Source organism: Embiotoca jacksoni, unplaced genomic scaffold, assembly GCF_022577435.1.
Source record: "Embiotoca jacksoni isolate LCO1_2020_lvr unplaced genomic scaffold, fEmbJac1.0.p SCAF_6, whole genome shotgun sequence".
Taxonomy (NCBI): domain Eukaryota; kingdom Metazoa; phylum Chordata; class Actinopteri; family Embiotocidae; genus Embiotoca; species Embiotoca jacksoni.
Genome location: NW_027185414.1, coordinates 12,361,444 through 12,374,396, shown reverse-complemented (window position 1 = coordinate 12,374,396; position 12,953 = coordinate 12,361,444). Strand labels below are relative to the sequence as shown.

General features: G+C 42.9%; 1 protein-coding gene across 1 annotated transcript in view; it reads right to left on the bottom strand.

Annotated features, from left to right (window-relative positions):
* The window catches only part of hipk3b (homeodomain interacting protein kinase 3b), a 43,180-nt gene that overhangs the window by 5,917 nt on the left and 24,310 nt on the right, over nucleotides 1–12,953 (bottom strand). The window contains exons 3-15 of the mRNA XM_069173361.1: nucleotides 12,608–12,731; nucleotides 7,826–7,945; nucleotides 7,345–7,431; nucleotides 6,667–6,851; nucleotides 6,422–6,575; nucleotides 4,788–4,911; nucleotides 4,555–4,676; nucleotides 4,262–4,386; nucleotides 3,268–3,435; nucleotides 2,836–3,168; nucleotides 2,598–2,744; nucleotides 1,964–2,223; nucleotides 512–645 (exon numbers count right to left, since the gene is read on the bottom strand). Of these exons, the coding sequence (XP_069029462.1) occupies nucleotides 512–645; nucleotides 1,964–2,223; nucleotides 2,598–2,744; nucleotides 2,836–3,168; nucleotides 3,268–3,435; nucleotides 4,262–4,386; nucleotides 4,555–4,676; nucleotides 4,788–4,911; nucleotides 6,422–6,575; nucleotides 6,667–6,851; nucleotides 7,345–7,431; nucleotides 7,826–7,945; nucleotides 12,608–12,731 (2,083 nt within the window). The remainder of the gene's footprint in view (nucleotides 1–511; nucleotides 646–1,963; nucleotides 2,224–2,597; nucleotides 2,745–2,835; nucleotides 3,169–3,267; nucleotides 3,436–4,261; nucleotides 4,387–4,554; nucleotides 4,677–4,787; nucleotides 4,912–6,421; nucleotides 6,576–6,666; nucleotides 6,852–7,344; nucleotides 7,432–7,825; nucleotides 7,946–12,607; nucleotides 12,732–12,953) is intronic.

The window sequence follows — 12,953 nt, the reverse complement described above, 5'->3', positions numbered from 1 at the left end:
AGCACCCGCAACGACATTTACTAAACCTGGAAGTAGAAACAGGAGAAGTGATTGTTGTGTATTTTAGTACGACTGAAGGTATTAATCAGATGCACAAATCAGGAGAGACGGCTGCTCTCATCGTGGTGTGAAGGAGACGCAGGAAACTAAATAATACATAGAGAACGTGGTTTTACACCCGTTAAACATTTTGGAGGTGTCAGAGGGAAACATTATTCAGACATTATGTCGTTTGTCCAGCGATGACATTTCTGAATTGTTGAATGAACTGAATGATGATTGACAGCCAATAACATGTAGGAGCCACGAAATACCAGCAATGTCAAAACTTCTTAGGACTCAGCATTGTCCTGCCTCTGGGTCGTTCCAGCGTATCTCTGCTTGTATATCCCACCAGTCCCGTTATTCAGGTCCCGAATGTGTCCCGCACGCAATTTAGTACCTTTTATTTGAGATCTTAGTAAACCAGGCCCTATGTGTGTGATACACAAATGTGACTGCATGTGCTCACCTGCCCAAAGCCAATAGGCTGCTGTTGCTGGAATGCAGGGGCGAGTTTCTGCGGCCTGTTGAGGAGGGGAGTGCAGTGGTGATGTTGTCGCCCAGGAATGCCTCGCCCTTTGGCGTGGCATGAAGACTCCAAGACTGAGGGAGGAGGTCATGTAAAGAGGGAGGACAACACACACAAAGAGATGGATACGGAATATGTAAGCACAGACAACTTGGTGTCCCGCTATCAATATCAGCATATAAACAACAGGCAAACAAGACTGAGCCAGCAACTGTATCCAAGTACAACCACAGAAATGGCAACATTTGTGGCAGGAGGCTCTGCAGGCTTATCAGTGATCTGAGCAGTGTTTGATCAGTTCGAACCTTTAAACATAGTGCTATCTGTCCTCTGATCCAGTTGGTTATAAATAGTTACATTTTGGGGAGGAGGGGTTGTAAATAAGCTTGTTCATCGAGCTTATAGCTGGGGTCAGACCATGTACTATAAATACACCTTGGCAGCACTAGAATAGGATGTTTGCACTATAGGAAGGTTGGGGAGGGATATGCCTTCGACATGTAAAACAATGCGAGTGTATGATTTTCTCTGAGGATTCACAGTTGAATCCTCCACTTTGAAAGACCTTTAAAAAGGTAGCTCTTAAATGGACGCTGTCGCCCGATGTTCCACTGACCACAGCTGTTGTAACGTCTATATATGTATATATGTATATATATATATATATATATATATATAGCATGCATAACTCCAGTTTAACACCTGTGAAAAATATTCTTCAAACAAATAACCGGATTAGAGCAGCCAAAATTTGTTTTCTGGTTGGTATATGTTTTGAATATTTTATTCAGGGCATTAAACATTTTGGGGCAAGTATGCATGCCTTATGTAGCTTTAAGAAAGGCACATCCACACAGATACAGCAGAGCTCTCCGAGTCAGCCTGGAGCCAAGGTAAGAAGTGTTGACAGCACACAAATATCCACTCCAGAGATCAGAGCAGATACGTCAGGGCAGGTAACCCATAATCACCTGTGAGAACCTCTGTGGTCTACTAAAACAGCATAATCCCAGGCTATGTGACCTGTGGAGCAGACAGCAGCAGTGGTGACTAGACCTCTGAACTAGCATGGCCCACTCATGCACTTGGTAGTTGTCTGAGTGGATAAGCCCATCAGAGTGCACCTCAGACATGAGCATGAGGAAGAAAAGGCATCCAGCTACGGAACTATGATTAGGATTAGGAGGTAACCCGGGTCTAATACTCTACTGGCCAATGTTACTTCCAGCAGTTTTAAGAACACAGTAAATACAAAAAAAATTCAGTCTGTGGGAATGACACCTAATAATTTGACCTCATAATGCTCATTATTAGGTGAACTCAAAGTCAGACTTAAATACAGAACATATTGAATGTATTTGTGTTACCAGTGGATCATGTGTCCAGTTTTACCTGTGTTGCCCAATGTTTCACTGACAGTAGGGTTGTTGTTGTTGTTCTGCACCCGCATCGGAGGCACCACAACAGTGCGAACAGTCGGCTTGCTGGGCTCAGTCTCTGGGGCGACACACGCGACGCGGGGCTCACAGTTCCTGTTGCTGTCGGCGATGTAGCGCCGCTCTGTGAAGGGACTGTTGCTATGGCCAGAGGCGTGAGAGGCAGGCGAGCAGTCCACTGTGTCACAGCCGCTCTCCTGTTCGTCATCTGACATGCTGCAAGAGGACAACCGGTAAGACTTTACAGCGTTTAAACTCAGGCCGGATCCTGGCAAACACGTGTCTGGGTTTCTGCAGAGTTTACTAAAATATACTACCATAGGACTTTTTTTTTTTTTTTTTAATACCAAAAATGGAACTTAATACCCCCCAAAGTGAAAGTTATTAGTATGATGATAGTAAAAGACATGTCTGAATTTTGAAGTGATGAACGGGCAAAAGGAAGAAAACAGCATGTTATACGCAAGACTTTTAGAAATGTCATTTTTTTTAAGGAGTTTTTAATGGAACTGAATTAGATGCATTTTAAGACTTCAAACCTGCAGATAACCTGTCTGTATCACAATCTAAATCCACCGCCTTAACTTTACCTGTTGGGGTGTTTGCAAGGTGAGGCGCTGGACTGGGCTGAGGCTGAAGAGCTGGTGCTGAGCGTGCTGTCTGGGCTGCTGAGAGAACAGACTCTCTCCATACTGACGGTGCTCTGACACGCCTCACAGTCTGCACTGCCCTTACACCTGTGTGCAGAGAGACATAGAAAATGAGACGTGCAATTTCTACAACCGATTTAGATAACTATAAGAAAGGAGTTCGATGGCCGACACTCACTCCCCCATTGCGTGTCTTTGTGCACCCTCCTCCTCATCGCTGCTGATACTGATGACACTAACAGTCGGGCTCGCTAGGTCGGAGATCACCATGGCCTGCCGCTGCTCGTGCGAAACTGAAAGCTCCTCACAGTCTGGCTCCACTTTACAGCAGTTCTCCTCATCGTCCTCCTCCTCCACCTGCTCTGTTCCTTGCTCCTGTCCTACAGTGTGCCCTTCCTCTGGACATCTGGCTTCCTCCTCCACCTCATCCACATTCCTTGCTGTATCGGCCATCTTTGGGGACTGACATGCTAAATTTTGGATGTTTGTGTTTTGGGAGATGTTGCTGCCCCTACAATAGAGAATATAGCATTCAGAAAATAGAGGAAAACACTTTTTAGTACATGTCTAGGTGTCTTAGTTTCATAAAGGGGAAAAAAAATGTTCATACCTGTTCACACAAGGCTTGGCCCTTTTGTTGGCAGCCGGCTGTGGCCACACCACATGTGCAATGCCTATGTTGATTGGCTGGTGGGTGGACATGGTCATTTGGTTGGTTAAGAATGGCTGAGGGTGTGCAATCATGGAGCTGTAATGGTTACCATGGGGACGCACTTTCCTGCAATACAAAAACCGAACATTGCAAATTTAGCCAAAAGCCTTTCGCACCATTACTGAGTAAACGGTCTCAGTCAAAGGACACGTATGACTCATCGATCATTAACATTCAGGTGAGCAAGCATGCTGCATCAGAGCAGTGCAGCCGTTTCTAACGCATAGCAACTACAGCTAACAAAGTAACAATAGATATTGTTTTATATATATTACTTTATATTAAATCCATTAACCCATTGAAACCCTGGACTATATTTGGGAACTTCCACCTGAAAAGAACATCTCTAATTTCAGTTAGGAAGAGTTCCACAACTGTATGGCCAAATGAAGAACCTTGGGTCCTGTGCATAAGAGACACTTCAGAGAATGCTAAAATGCAATAAGCCTCTCTGTCCTCATAACCAGGCCAGACTGATATCGTTAGAAATCTAGCAAACATTGACATTTAACGTCCACTTAATCAAAATGGTAATAAAAAAAAATAAAAAAATAAAAAAGTAGACTAACAGCTGTGTAGCAATGCTTCAGTAAACAATGATGCCACTGAAAGTGTTCTAAAAATTCTCAGCTGCAAGTGGACCAAATCTGATGCAACCAAAGTGAAGCACATCAAATTCTTAATGTATTTTGGTCACGGTCGAACCAGGTGGCCTCTTCTGTGAATCAACACCTTTAAAAAATGACATTGGATTGTAACAACCAACACTCCTTGGTCCCAAGTAAATACATCTCGAGGGTGGAAATGGTTAACACGTATATCACGAAAGGGTATAGATGATGCATTAAAAATATGTTGTGCTGTAACCTCCTAAAATAGACAAATTTCTTACCCCCAGTCACCCAATCTCTGTGAGCCCGCCACAGCATCAGATGACAAAGTGGTCGGTGGTGGGGGCACCGAAGTCATCTGCTGCCAAGTGGGCACCAAGATCTGCTGTGCTCGGCTCGACCACGCCTGTTGAAGTGTAAAGAAGCAAAGCAGTTTCATCATTGCAGTATTTCCCGCTCAGTGATGATTTTATCAGCTTGTACATCAAACTCAAATCATTTACCCGATCTACATGTACTTAACCCTATATTCTCTGACTTCTATTGCCATCTCCTATCCTTGCTACACCCTTACCTGTGTGATGACTCCAGGTCTGATTTGTATGGGCTGGATTGAGGGTGCTTGGGTGACCAGAGGTACAGAAGCCTCCATTCGAACAGAGTAGCCTGCTGGTTTAGCTGTGTTGGTGGGGATACCTGAAAGAGTAAAGGACACAAGAACAAAACAAAAACATCGGACTTCAAGCTATTTATTATAACCACCGGAAAAAATGATAAATGAGTGAAATAAAGATTCACATGTCCTACCTTGAATGGTCGGGGGACATAGGATGAGTGCCTGCTGAAATGACTCATTGCATCCAAACTGACCACTTCCTGTCTGCAGCGGTATGCCAGGATGCATCACTGAAGACGCTGATGGAGCTAACCCCTAGAAAAGGAAAAAGGGTCATGACTGGACTTTTCTGATGCATTAAAATAATTATAATAATAGCAATAAAGAGCCAGTAGATGGCGACATCTCTGTCAACAGCAGTTTGTTTTTCAGTCAGACTGAGCCCAGGATCCTGTCTTGTACTGAGGGATCAGTAGGTTAATCAGTTAACTTTAGGCATAACCTTGACTTATTCTTCAAAAGACAATGGCTCACTGGTGGTAGATCACCTAGATCTCCAAGTTCAGGAGGTTGAATCAAAACATATTCAAGGCCCACTTGCTAATAAGATCCCTGGAAAAATTAAAAGACAGTGCTTAAAGGGTTCCAGTTCTACTCTTAAGCTGTTGACACTGGCGTATGTTTAGACACCTTTTTATATGAACACCCTCATGAACTGACTGACAAATCGGAGGCTGATAACCATCTTTGTTAGACCACTTTATCTCGGCGCACCAAGGTTACGTTTGTTCTTAAAGCTGGATCATTAAAGGGTTGTCAAACAATGTTGAACTTACACTTTGAGACATGCCTGAGGGCTAAGCAGTCGAGCATGTGCCTTTGCTTCACTACTCATGCTGCTCTTGTGCCTGGGTATAATCACATTTATTGGATAACAAGAACTAGAGCTATATTGTTCTGCTACAGCTCCTGCATGTGTCCCAGCCCCCATACACATGATAGTCCACACAAAGCAGCCTTTCAAACGGGCATAACTCAAAAATGACGCATTTTCCTTTAAAAGTCTTCAGTGAGAACGATTTGCCTTTCTTATTTTTTTTACTGTTCCGGAAACATAACAGAAATAATAGTCAAGCGTTGTTGTTACTGTGCAACACACGTGATCAGGTATTCTTTCCTCAGCCTTCAATTCTGAATAGAATGAGAAGGACTCCTAATAATATTATTTTATTTGTAATGATGAGCACATATGTGCTCACCATGGCATTGTGTTCCGAGTACTATGTCACGATTGGTCTCTTTTTATTTCATGTTTCATCCGCAGCATAATGGCTTTTGAACAAACTTTGAGATGTTTTGCATTATAAAGATCCGAAGCCAAAAAAAGGGTCAGCTCCTCTTTTCTCCTCGGCAACAACACTGATTTGCACTGTTGCCATGACCTCAGAAACATGACGTGATTTTGTTGCCATGACAGCGGTGATAGGACGCAATAAGACGGGCAAGTCGGCATACAAAAAGGCAATAAAAGAAAGGAAATTGTCTTCGTGATCAGTCTTCATAGGAGCACAAGAACAGAACTAGACTTTGTATGTCAATAACCATCCATGATTATACCATCACTCAGATATTCTAATATCTTACATTTCCAATTTCGGAAACCAGAAACAAAGATACTCATAAAAACATATTCTTCTTGGTTTTTGGTTTCTCAGTTTTGAAATGTTTTAATTGCCTAATGTAATAATTCATGTTCGTTGGTATTTTAAAAACAAAAACAAAAACGTTGATGCACAAATGCACAATAAGCCCCTAAACAACATACTTGAGCATGGACAGCAGTCATCTTGCTGAACGGGTGGTTGGCTGAGGCAGTTGTAGTTACAGGTCGGACGAAAGGACCGTTATTTCGGTTGGCGGTCTCATACGCACCAGGACGAGTCCAGCAAACATCCATGATGTGGAAACATGACTTCACACTACAGACAGAGGAGTGAAATGGAGAGTTCTAGTTATATGGGAAGGTCAAAATGACAAAGTGTCTGACAATGTGAAGCAAAGTTGACTCACTGGTTGCTATGGGGGAAGTCAAGCAGGTGTTGCATTGTCACAAAGGGGTGGCTGAGCGCTTCGGCAGGGGCAATCCTCTCTTCTGCATCAATTAACAACATCTTCCTCAGCAGGCTCACAAACTCCCGGCGGTCGGCCTTCTCCGCCAGCAAGTCACTACCTTCCAGGTTCATCATCAAGTTCACCTGGAATACAAACATTCGTAATGACGACTTGTGAACATAACTCTTCATCAACATAATCACATACAAATAATGAGAAATTCTACGTTAGAATATACTCTGTGGAAGATAAAACAAGGGCTTTTTAATACAACAGGCATTTCCCAAGAATGATAAACCAGTAGTCATGAACATGAATTCACAAGAATCTCCTCTGACTTGCATATCTTAACAAGCCTTGATAGTCACTGTGGGAATTTCCACCTCTGGTCTGTTTTGAGTAAGTGAAACCTGAACCTAAATTGTTTTCTATACAAGTTTGACATTTATCTGGGCGGAAGTTAATCTGAGATCTTTTCTTTCACAGTAATGACATGTATATGCTCTGTTCTCTTCATAGAGCTGTGGCTGTACTTCCCCTGCTAAAGACCTAGCAACCTACAACCTCTAAACATTTGATGTTGAACTTCCTCTGAAGTCCTCTAGAGTACATTGTGGTCCAAGCAGCTCAACATACGTGCACTATGTCATCCAAACAGCTGAAGATGTACTTCCTTGCTTCCTTTGATTTCATTCCGGTTTCCGTCTCATGCTCATCTGTTGACTTCAGAACAAGAAAACAATTTGTTTTAGTGAGGACGTGAGCTCTGAATTTTTTTTAGAGCAGTTGTTGCACTCGTGATTTAAATAGCTTAAATAGGTACGTTCCTATAAACAGACAGAAGCACGCTCAGAGGTGGGCGCCCATCTGCCTCAACCGGTTGGCGTGATGGCTTTCCTGAAGCGAATTTCAAACTGCAGGTTTCAGTTTACTTCAGGACAGCCATCACACTTTATTAGGAACCAAAATCACTGTTTGCCCATAGAAGTTGAAGAAAATATTTGCTGAGTTCGAGCTGGTAGAGCCTATGATATCCACCTTTAGCTTTAAGCACAATAAAAGTAGGGATTAGCCGTTATAATTCGATATATTTCTGGGGTGTGTAAATATTCCTCACCTTTAGTCTCCATGCTGCATAAGGTGAGTCAGACTCTTTGCAAAAGAACCGTGCTGTCTTTGTCCCCGCGTTCAGTAAATGTTCTCCTGGCAAACCCTGGGTCTGAGAAATGTAGCGAATCTGTTGGACATAAGGAAAGAAAGGGGACAAGAAATGGGAACATGAACAAATGAAATGCCTCTTGTAGCTTGTAAAAAAAAATTTTTTTTAAAAAGAAAAGAAAAGGGAACTGCCATTGGTTTGATGTGAAATAAAAATGTTGACAAACGGCGTTTTGTATTAAATTGTATCTTCATTATAAACGTCAGCTCGATGACAAATGTTTTTTTCACTGGTGTCTGGACTTTCTCCATCATTAACGCTCCCTCCAAAACTAACATATCGCTGCAGCAGTTTTATGTACCAACGATAATCTACAAGGTCATTCACAGTGACATCACACTGCCAAGCTCCTTCAGAGTTTCTGTGTGGATGCGTGCATGGTGGGAACAGCTGCAGAGGCCTTGAAGATGGCACATTCCTGACATGTCTAGACCCAAGAAAGTTCCCCCCCGTACCGAGTGTAGCTTGTGTTGATGAGCTCTGAAAGATGTCAGGGTCTTCGCATGTAAACTCTGATAACAGGCCTCTCAATGCCACAGGCTTTCCTAGGCAATGACGCTCGTCAGTCAGATGCTCTGGGGCGAACATGTCAGACACAGGTTTATGAGAGGAGAGCGATGAGAAGCCTGGCTGACGTCAATCACACCCAAGTGTAAAGAACAACAATCATTAGAGATTCAGCGCGGCTAAGAAGCAAAGAGAGAGCAAACAGACAGACTGGGTCACGCAGGGAGGACGATGAAGATGAAGTCATTACAAATATTGATTCAGTATTTAATAGAAGAGCATACTAACACTAAACCCCTTGAGCGCTAGCTTATATCAGTTTGTTCCTGTTGGCTACATATGAGGTCATAATAAAGGAATGCATTCACTGGGATTCTGATGGCGTGCATGATGAATGTAATCTCATTTGTTTCGAGATTTTGATGGGATAGTGGATGTCTGTTATACAAGACATTGTGTCACTGTCCATTTCCCTGTCCCTTTAGAAACTGCTCCTCCTTGTAGTCTGTCTCCAACACAGGCTAATGTAGCTACATCAACCCATCTCTCTCAATTCTCTTATTTTCCATTTCATTTCACATAACCAAGGATTACTGAAACCGTCAATTCCAATTAACTTTACCCCGAAAGTCCACTGCTGAAATTCCCCCCGTCATGTCCGTAACACACAGTATGTGTACTGTAGTTACAAAACATCTTATAAACAGCAACAGCCACAAAATACAACGCCAATGTGTGTGGGTGGGAAAATTCTTGTGACGGGAAAACCCTTATTTTTCCTGGAAGGCGTGTCTCTGCAAAGAGCTCGCAAACCAGTGAGATCACTGGTGCAAAGCCACATCTTCACAAAACAACGATCTAGCGAGCCTGGGCCTGCTGCAGAGCAGACAGGAAGCACAGGCGGCCTTTATTTTATGACAGTCCAGATAACAGCACGCACTATAAAAGATGCCTTTCAATGCTATTCCTCAACATAATAAACACAAGTGCATCTCAGTCTAGAATCACGCGCCCACACCCTCCTATCTGCCTGGTGTACAACCAATCTCTTTCACATTTGTGACATCGAGGTACAATGTGTACTAGCTTACAAACAGGAAAATTGTCTGTACAGCCTTGACGTCACTAACCAAAAACTTGTTTTTGCTTTCACTGACCCTGCCAACATCCCCCTCTTCTTACAGATCCTCAGGGTTGCCAGCTAAGCTGAGAGCCCACAAAATATTTCATCAAGCACACTTTACTTTCTCTATGGAACTGTGTGCACTGACTGCCATGGTTGCACTGTTCCCCCAGTGCCTTAGAAAGTAAAAGAAAGAAGCCTCTATCTAAATCTGGTGCAAAGTGGCATCAAGCGCAACACAGGTGTCTGTACTCGTTTCAGACTGACGCAGTTGTCATTTTCCCCTCCAGCGCCCACGATGTTTAAATAGCAAATGTACTTGTGCCCATATGTGCGCCCCAGGCTGTGTTAGTCTTTAAGTGAGGTGTGGTTAGGCGCATTGTTGGCGCATTGCTATATTGAGGCAGCGAAAGCAAATGACCAACAATAACCTGGTCTTAAGTCACCGGCGCCGTATTTTATGGTTATTTTAGGGTGCATTATTAAAAGAGTAAGAAACGACGACAAAAGCAAATGTATACTGCTGTACAATCTGGGCTAAGTATAGCCGCTAATAAAGAGCTGCTGACCAAATCGTGAGGTTTGTCACATCAAAGACAAGAGCAGCCTCATGTACTAATGAAGTAAAAGATGGTGTGAATAGGGGAGGAGGTAAGGAGAGACAGGGGGGGCAAGAGAGGAGGAGGAGCCAGAGTTATAAATACAACATGCAGTGTGGGGTGGAACAAGACCCTATGCAGAAAGATAAGAAGAAAAGGGGGAAGACGGGGTGGCAGCGGCTTATACTGCTGATAAAATCAAATCAACCTGTGACCTCTGCCTGACCAGATGGCAAAGAGAGAGCCAATTTAGGATTATTCATGTCTTTAACCATTCAAACTTACTTTGTTTCATTAGTAGAAGCCAATGGACACTGGTCTAAAAGTATATTAAAACTCTTGGCATTGATGCTAGAAAAATAACCTTTTTCTTTGATAAGGTGAAGTAGCTACATTTTATTTTGGAATCTAGACAACCTTGTCATCAAATGTTTGAATAAAAAAAGATGGTAGTTAGATAGATTAGTCATTAAGACGTATAAAGGTAATTGAATGGGATTTTAAACCACATTTTCCTGCTCAAGGTGAAGTTGACAATGGGAAACAGGAGATGCACAGACTGACTGATGCTGATTTAGTTGAAAGAACTTTTGTGCTTTCTTTGGACAACTCAATAACAAAACGAGGAACCCTTCGTGTGAGTGGGCAGGCTTGGCAAAGGGAGCCATGATTGAATTGTGCCATGACACCCCACCCCACATAACAGCTCCTGTCAAAAAAACATAGGGACTCAAACTATTTCTCGGAAGCATGGGGGCAAGGCCAGGGATGGTAAACCAGTCATCACAGAGAACATCCAGAACTTAAAATCCACTGCGGGTACTTTATATGATTAGTACAAGATCAAACAAGCTTAAATCTAAAGCACTAAATTCTTCTAAACCACTTTCTCTCTATTAAAATACTTGTATCTTCTGCCACAATCCACCACCATTGTTGGCACTGTATTTGGATTCAAATTCAGTCACACATTTACATACAGTGGGCTCTGATCTCCATCTGATACAACTACATTCCACAGTTTCCGTTCCACCTGTTTCATTGTCCTATCTATGCCAACTTATAGCTCCCTTGCCCTCATCACCTCATCAACTCCAAGCAGTCCCGTACTAAATTGAGGAAGGTTCCCCCCAGACTTCTCTAAAGAAGCTTGGCGACATGCTGACTGGCTCCTACAAAAACAGATTAATCATATTTAGACTGGTGCTGCTGCGCTCAAGTCAAATCTCTTTCGGAGGTGTTGAGTTATCTCTCCTGTCTCAGTCTTGTGGAGAGGGAAAAATGATGCCAGGGCATAAAAATACCTTGGTATGAGTTCAGCGTGTGGCAGTGCTGAGTGCTGTAATGTAGGGTGCTGCATGGGACAGAGAAGGATCTGACTGAGGCTCTGTTGGCAGGCTTTGAGTAGATGGGGCTCCGGGGCACAGGAAAGCCGCTCAACATAAGCCCAGATCAGTCTAGTCCTGGGAAGACACTGTCAGGGCTCCACTGGGAGGGGCAGGCATCCAACAGCTTTTAATAGACATACCATCAATCACAAGAATATGCCTCTCTGCTCACTGTCACAGACACCAGCTGATATAATCCTCAGGGTCGCTACGTCACCAAGAAATCAGTACATACCGCACTAATTTATTTTACTGTAAGTCCCTTGAGCCCTCTGTCTTTTTCTTCACTCAAACAATCCGTCACTATCTATCTTTCAGTGTGTAATTATGCAGAGAGGTTTTTCTTTCCCCAAACCTCACAAGTTTCCTCTCCCTCATATGCATGATGTCAGAAAATCCTTTTGTACCCTTAAAAAAAGCATTAGACCTCACACAGATTACTTCTTTTTTTTTAACTGTATACACAGTGACAGTGGTGCCTCCTTGTTCCTGCTTCAAGCCATCCGCCCTAAATTCTGTCGATGAAGGTTCCTTTCTGCATTTGACCGTTCAAAGAAAACCAGCATTGGATTACATATTATACAAATTTCAAACAGTGAGTAACCTGAAGGCCAGTCTGTAATATAGAGCTGGATTGCATGTAAACTCAAAAACAAACCCACAGAACTGACTCCTCTGAGGGTTGCCATGATTGAAAAGTTTCGGGGATAATTGAAACTAGAACAGAAAAACAAAGAGGACAAGAGGAACAGAGAAGACAGCCTCGTGGACCACGTAGGATGAGGTGGGAGGGAAATAGTAGTGGAATGACTGAAGGTGGAAGAGGCGCCAGGGTAAAACATAAATAGAGGAAAGGCCCAGTAAGAAAACAGTTTCTTGGCTGAGATGAGGGGTGACTGAGTGTCAGAGAGTGAAAGTAGAAGTTGAAAATGCTGAATGAGTTACATGAAAACCTGAAAGGAAAAGATAGCAGGCCGAATGGAGAAGCGGAACCTCCCCCCAACATGATGAAGCAAGAGCCAACGGCTGTTAAAAAGTGAGTGGTGCGAAGATGGTTGTTTACCTGGTCGTACTCCAGGGCCCCGGGGTAAAGAGGCCAGCCCAGAAAAAGTTCAGCTATCACGCAGCCGAGCGACCACATATCTATGGCTTCACAAAACGGCAATCCCAAAATAATCTCTGGAGCCCTGTGGAGCAGAAAACACACACAACTGTTAGTATACAGGAACAGATTAAATATTAAAGTATGTAAATGTGGTGTATGACTGCAGGAAATAAAATCTCAGTAAAAAATGTGCACATCGTTCCACAGAACTTCCGAACACAAATTCAACTACTCACGTAACACAAAATTTCTGATGAGAATATAAACAAATGTTTTATAAAATGAAAACTATTAATCTTTCGTA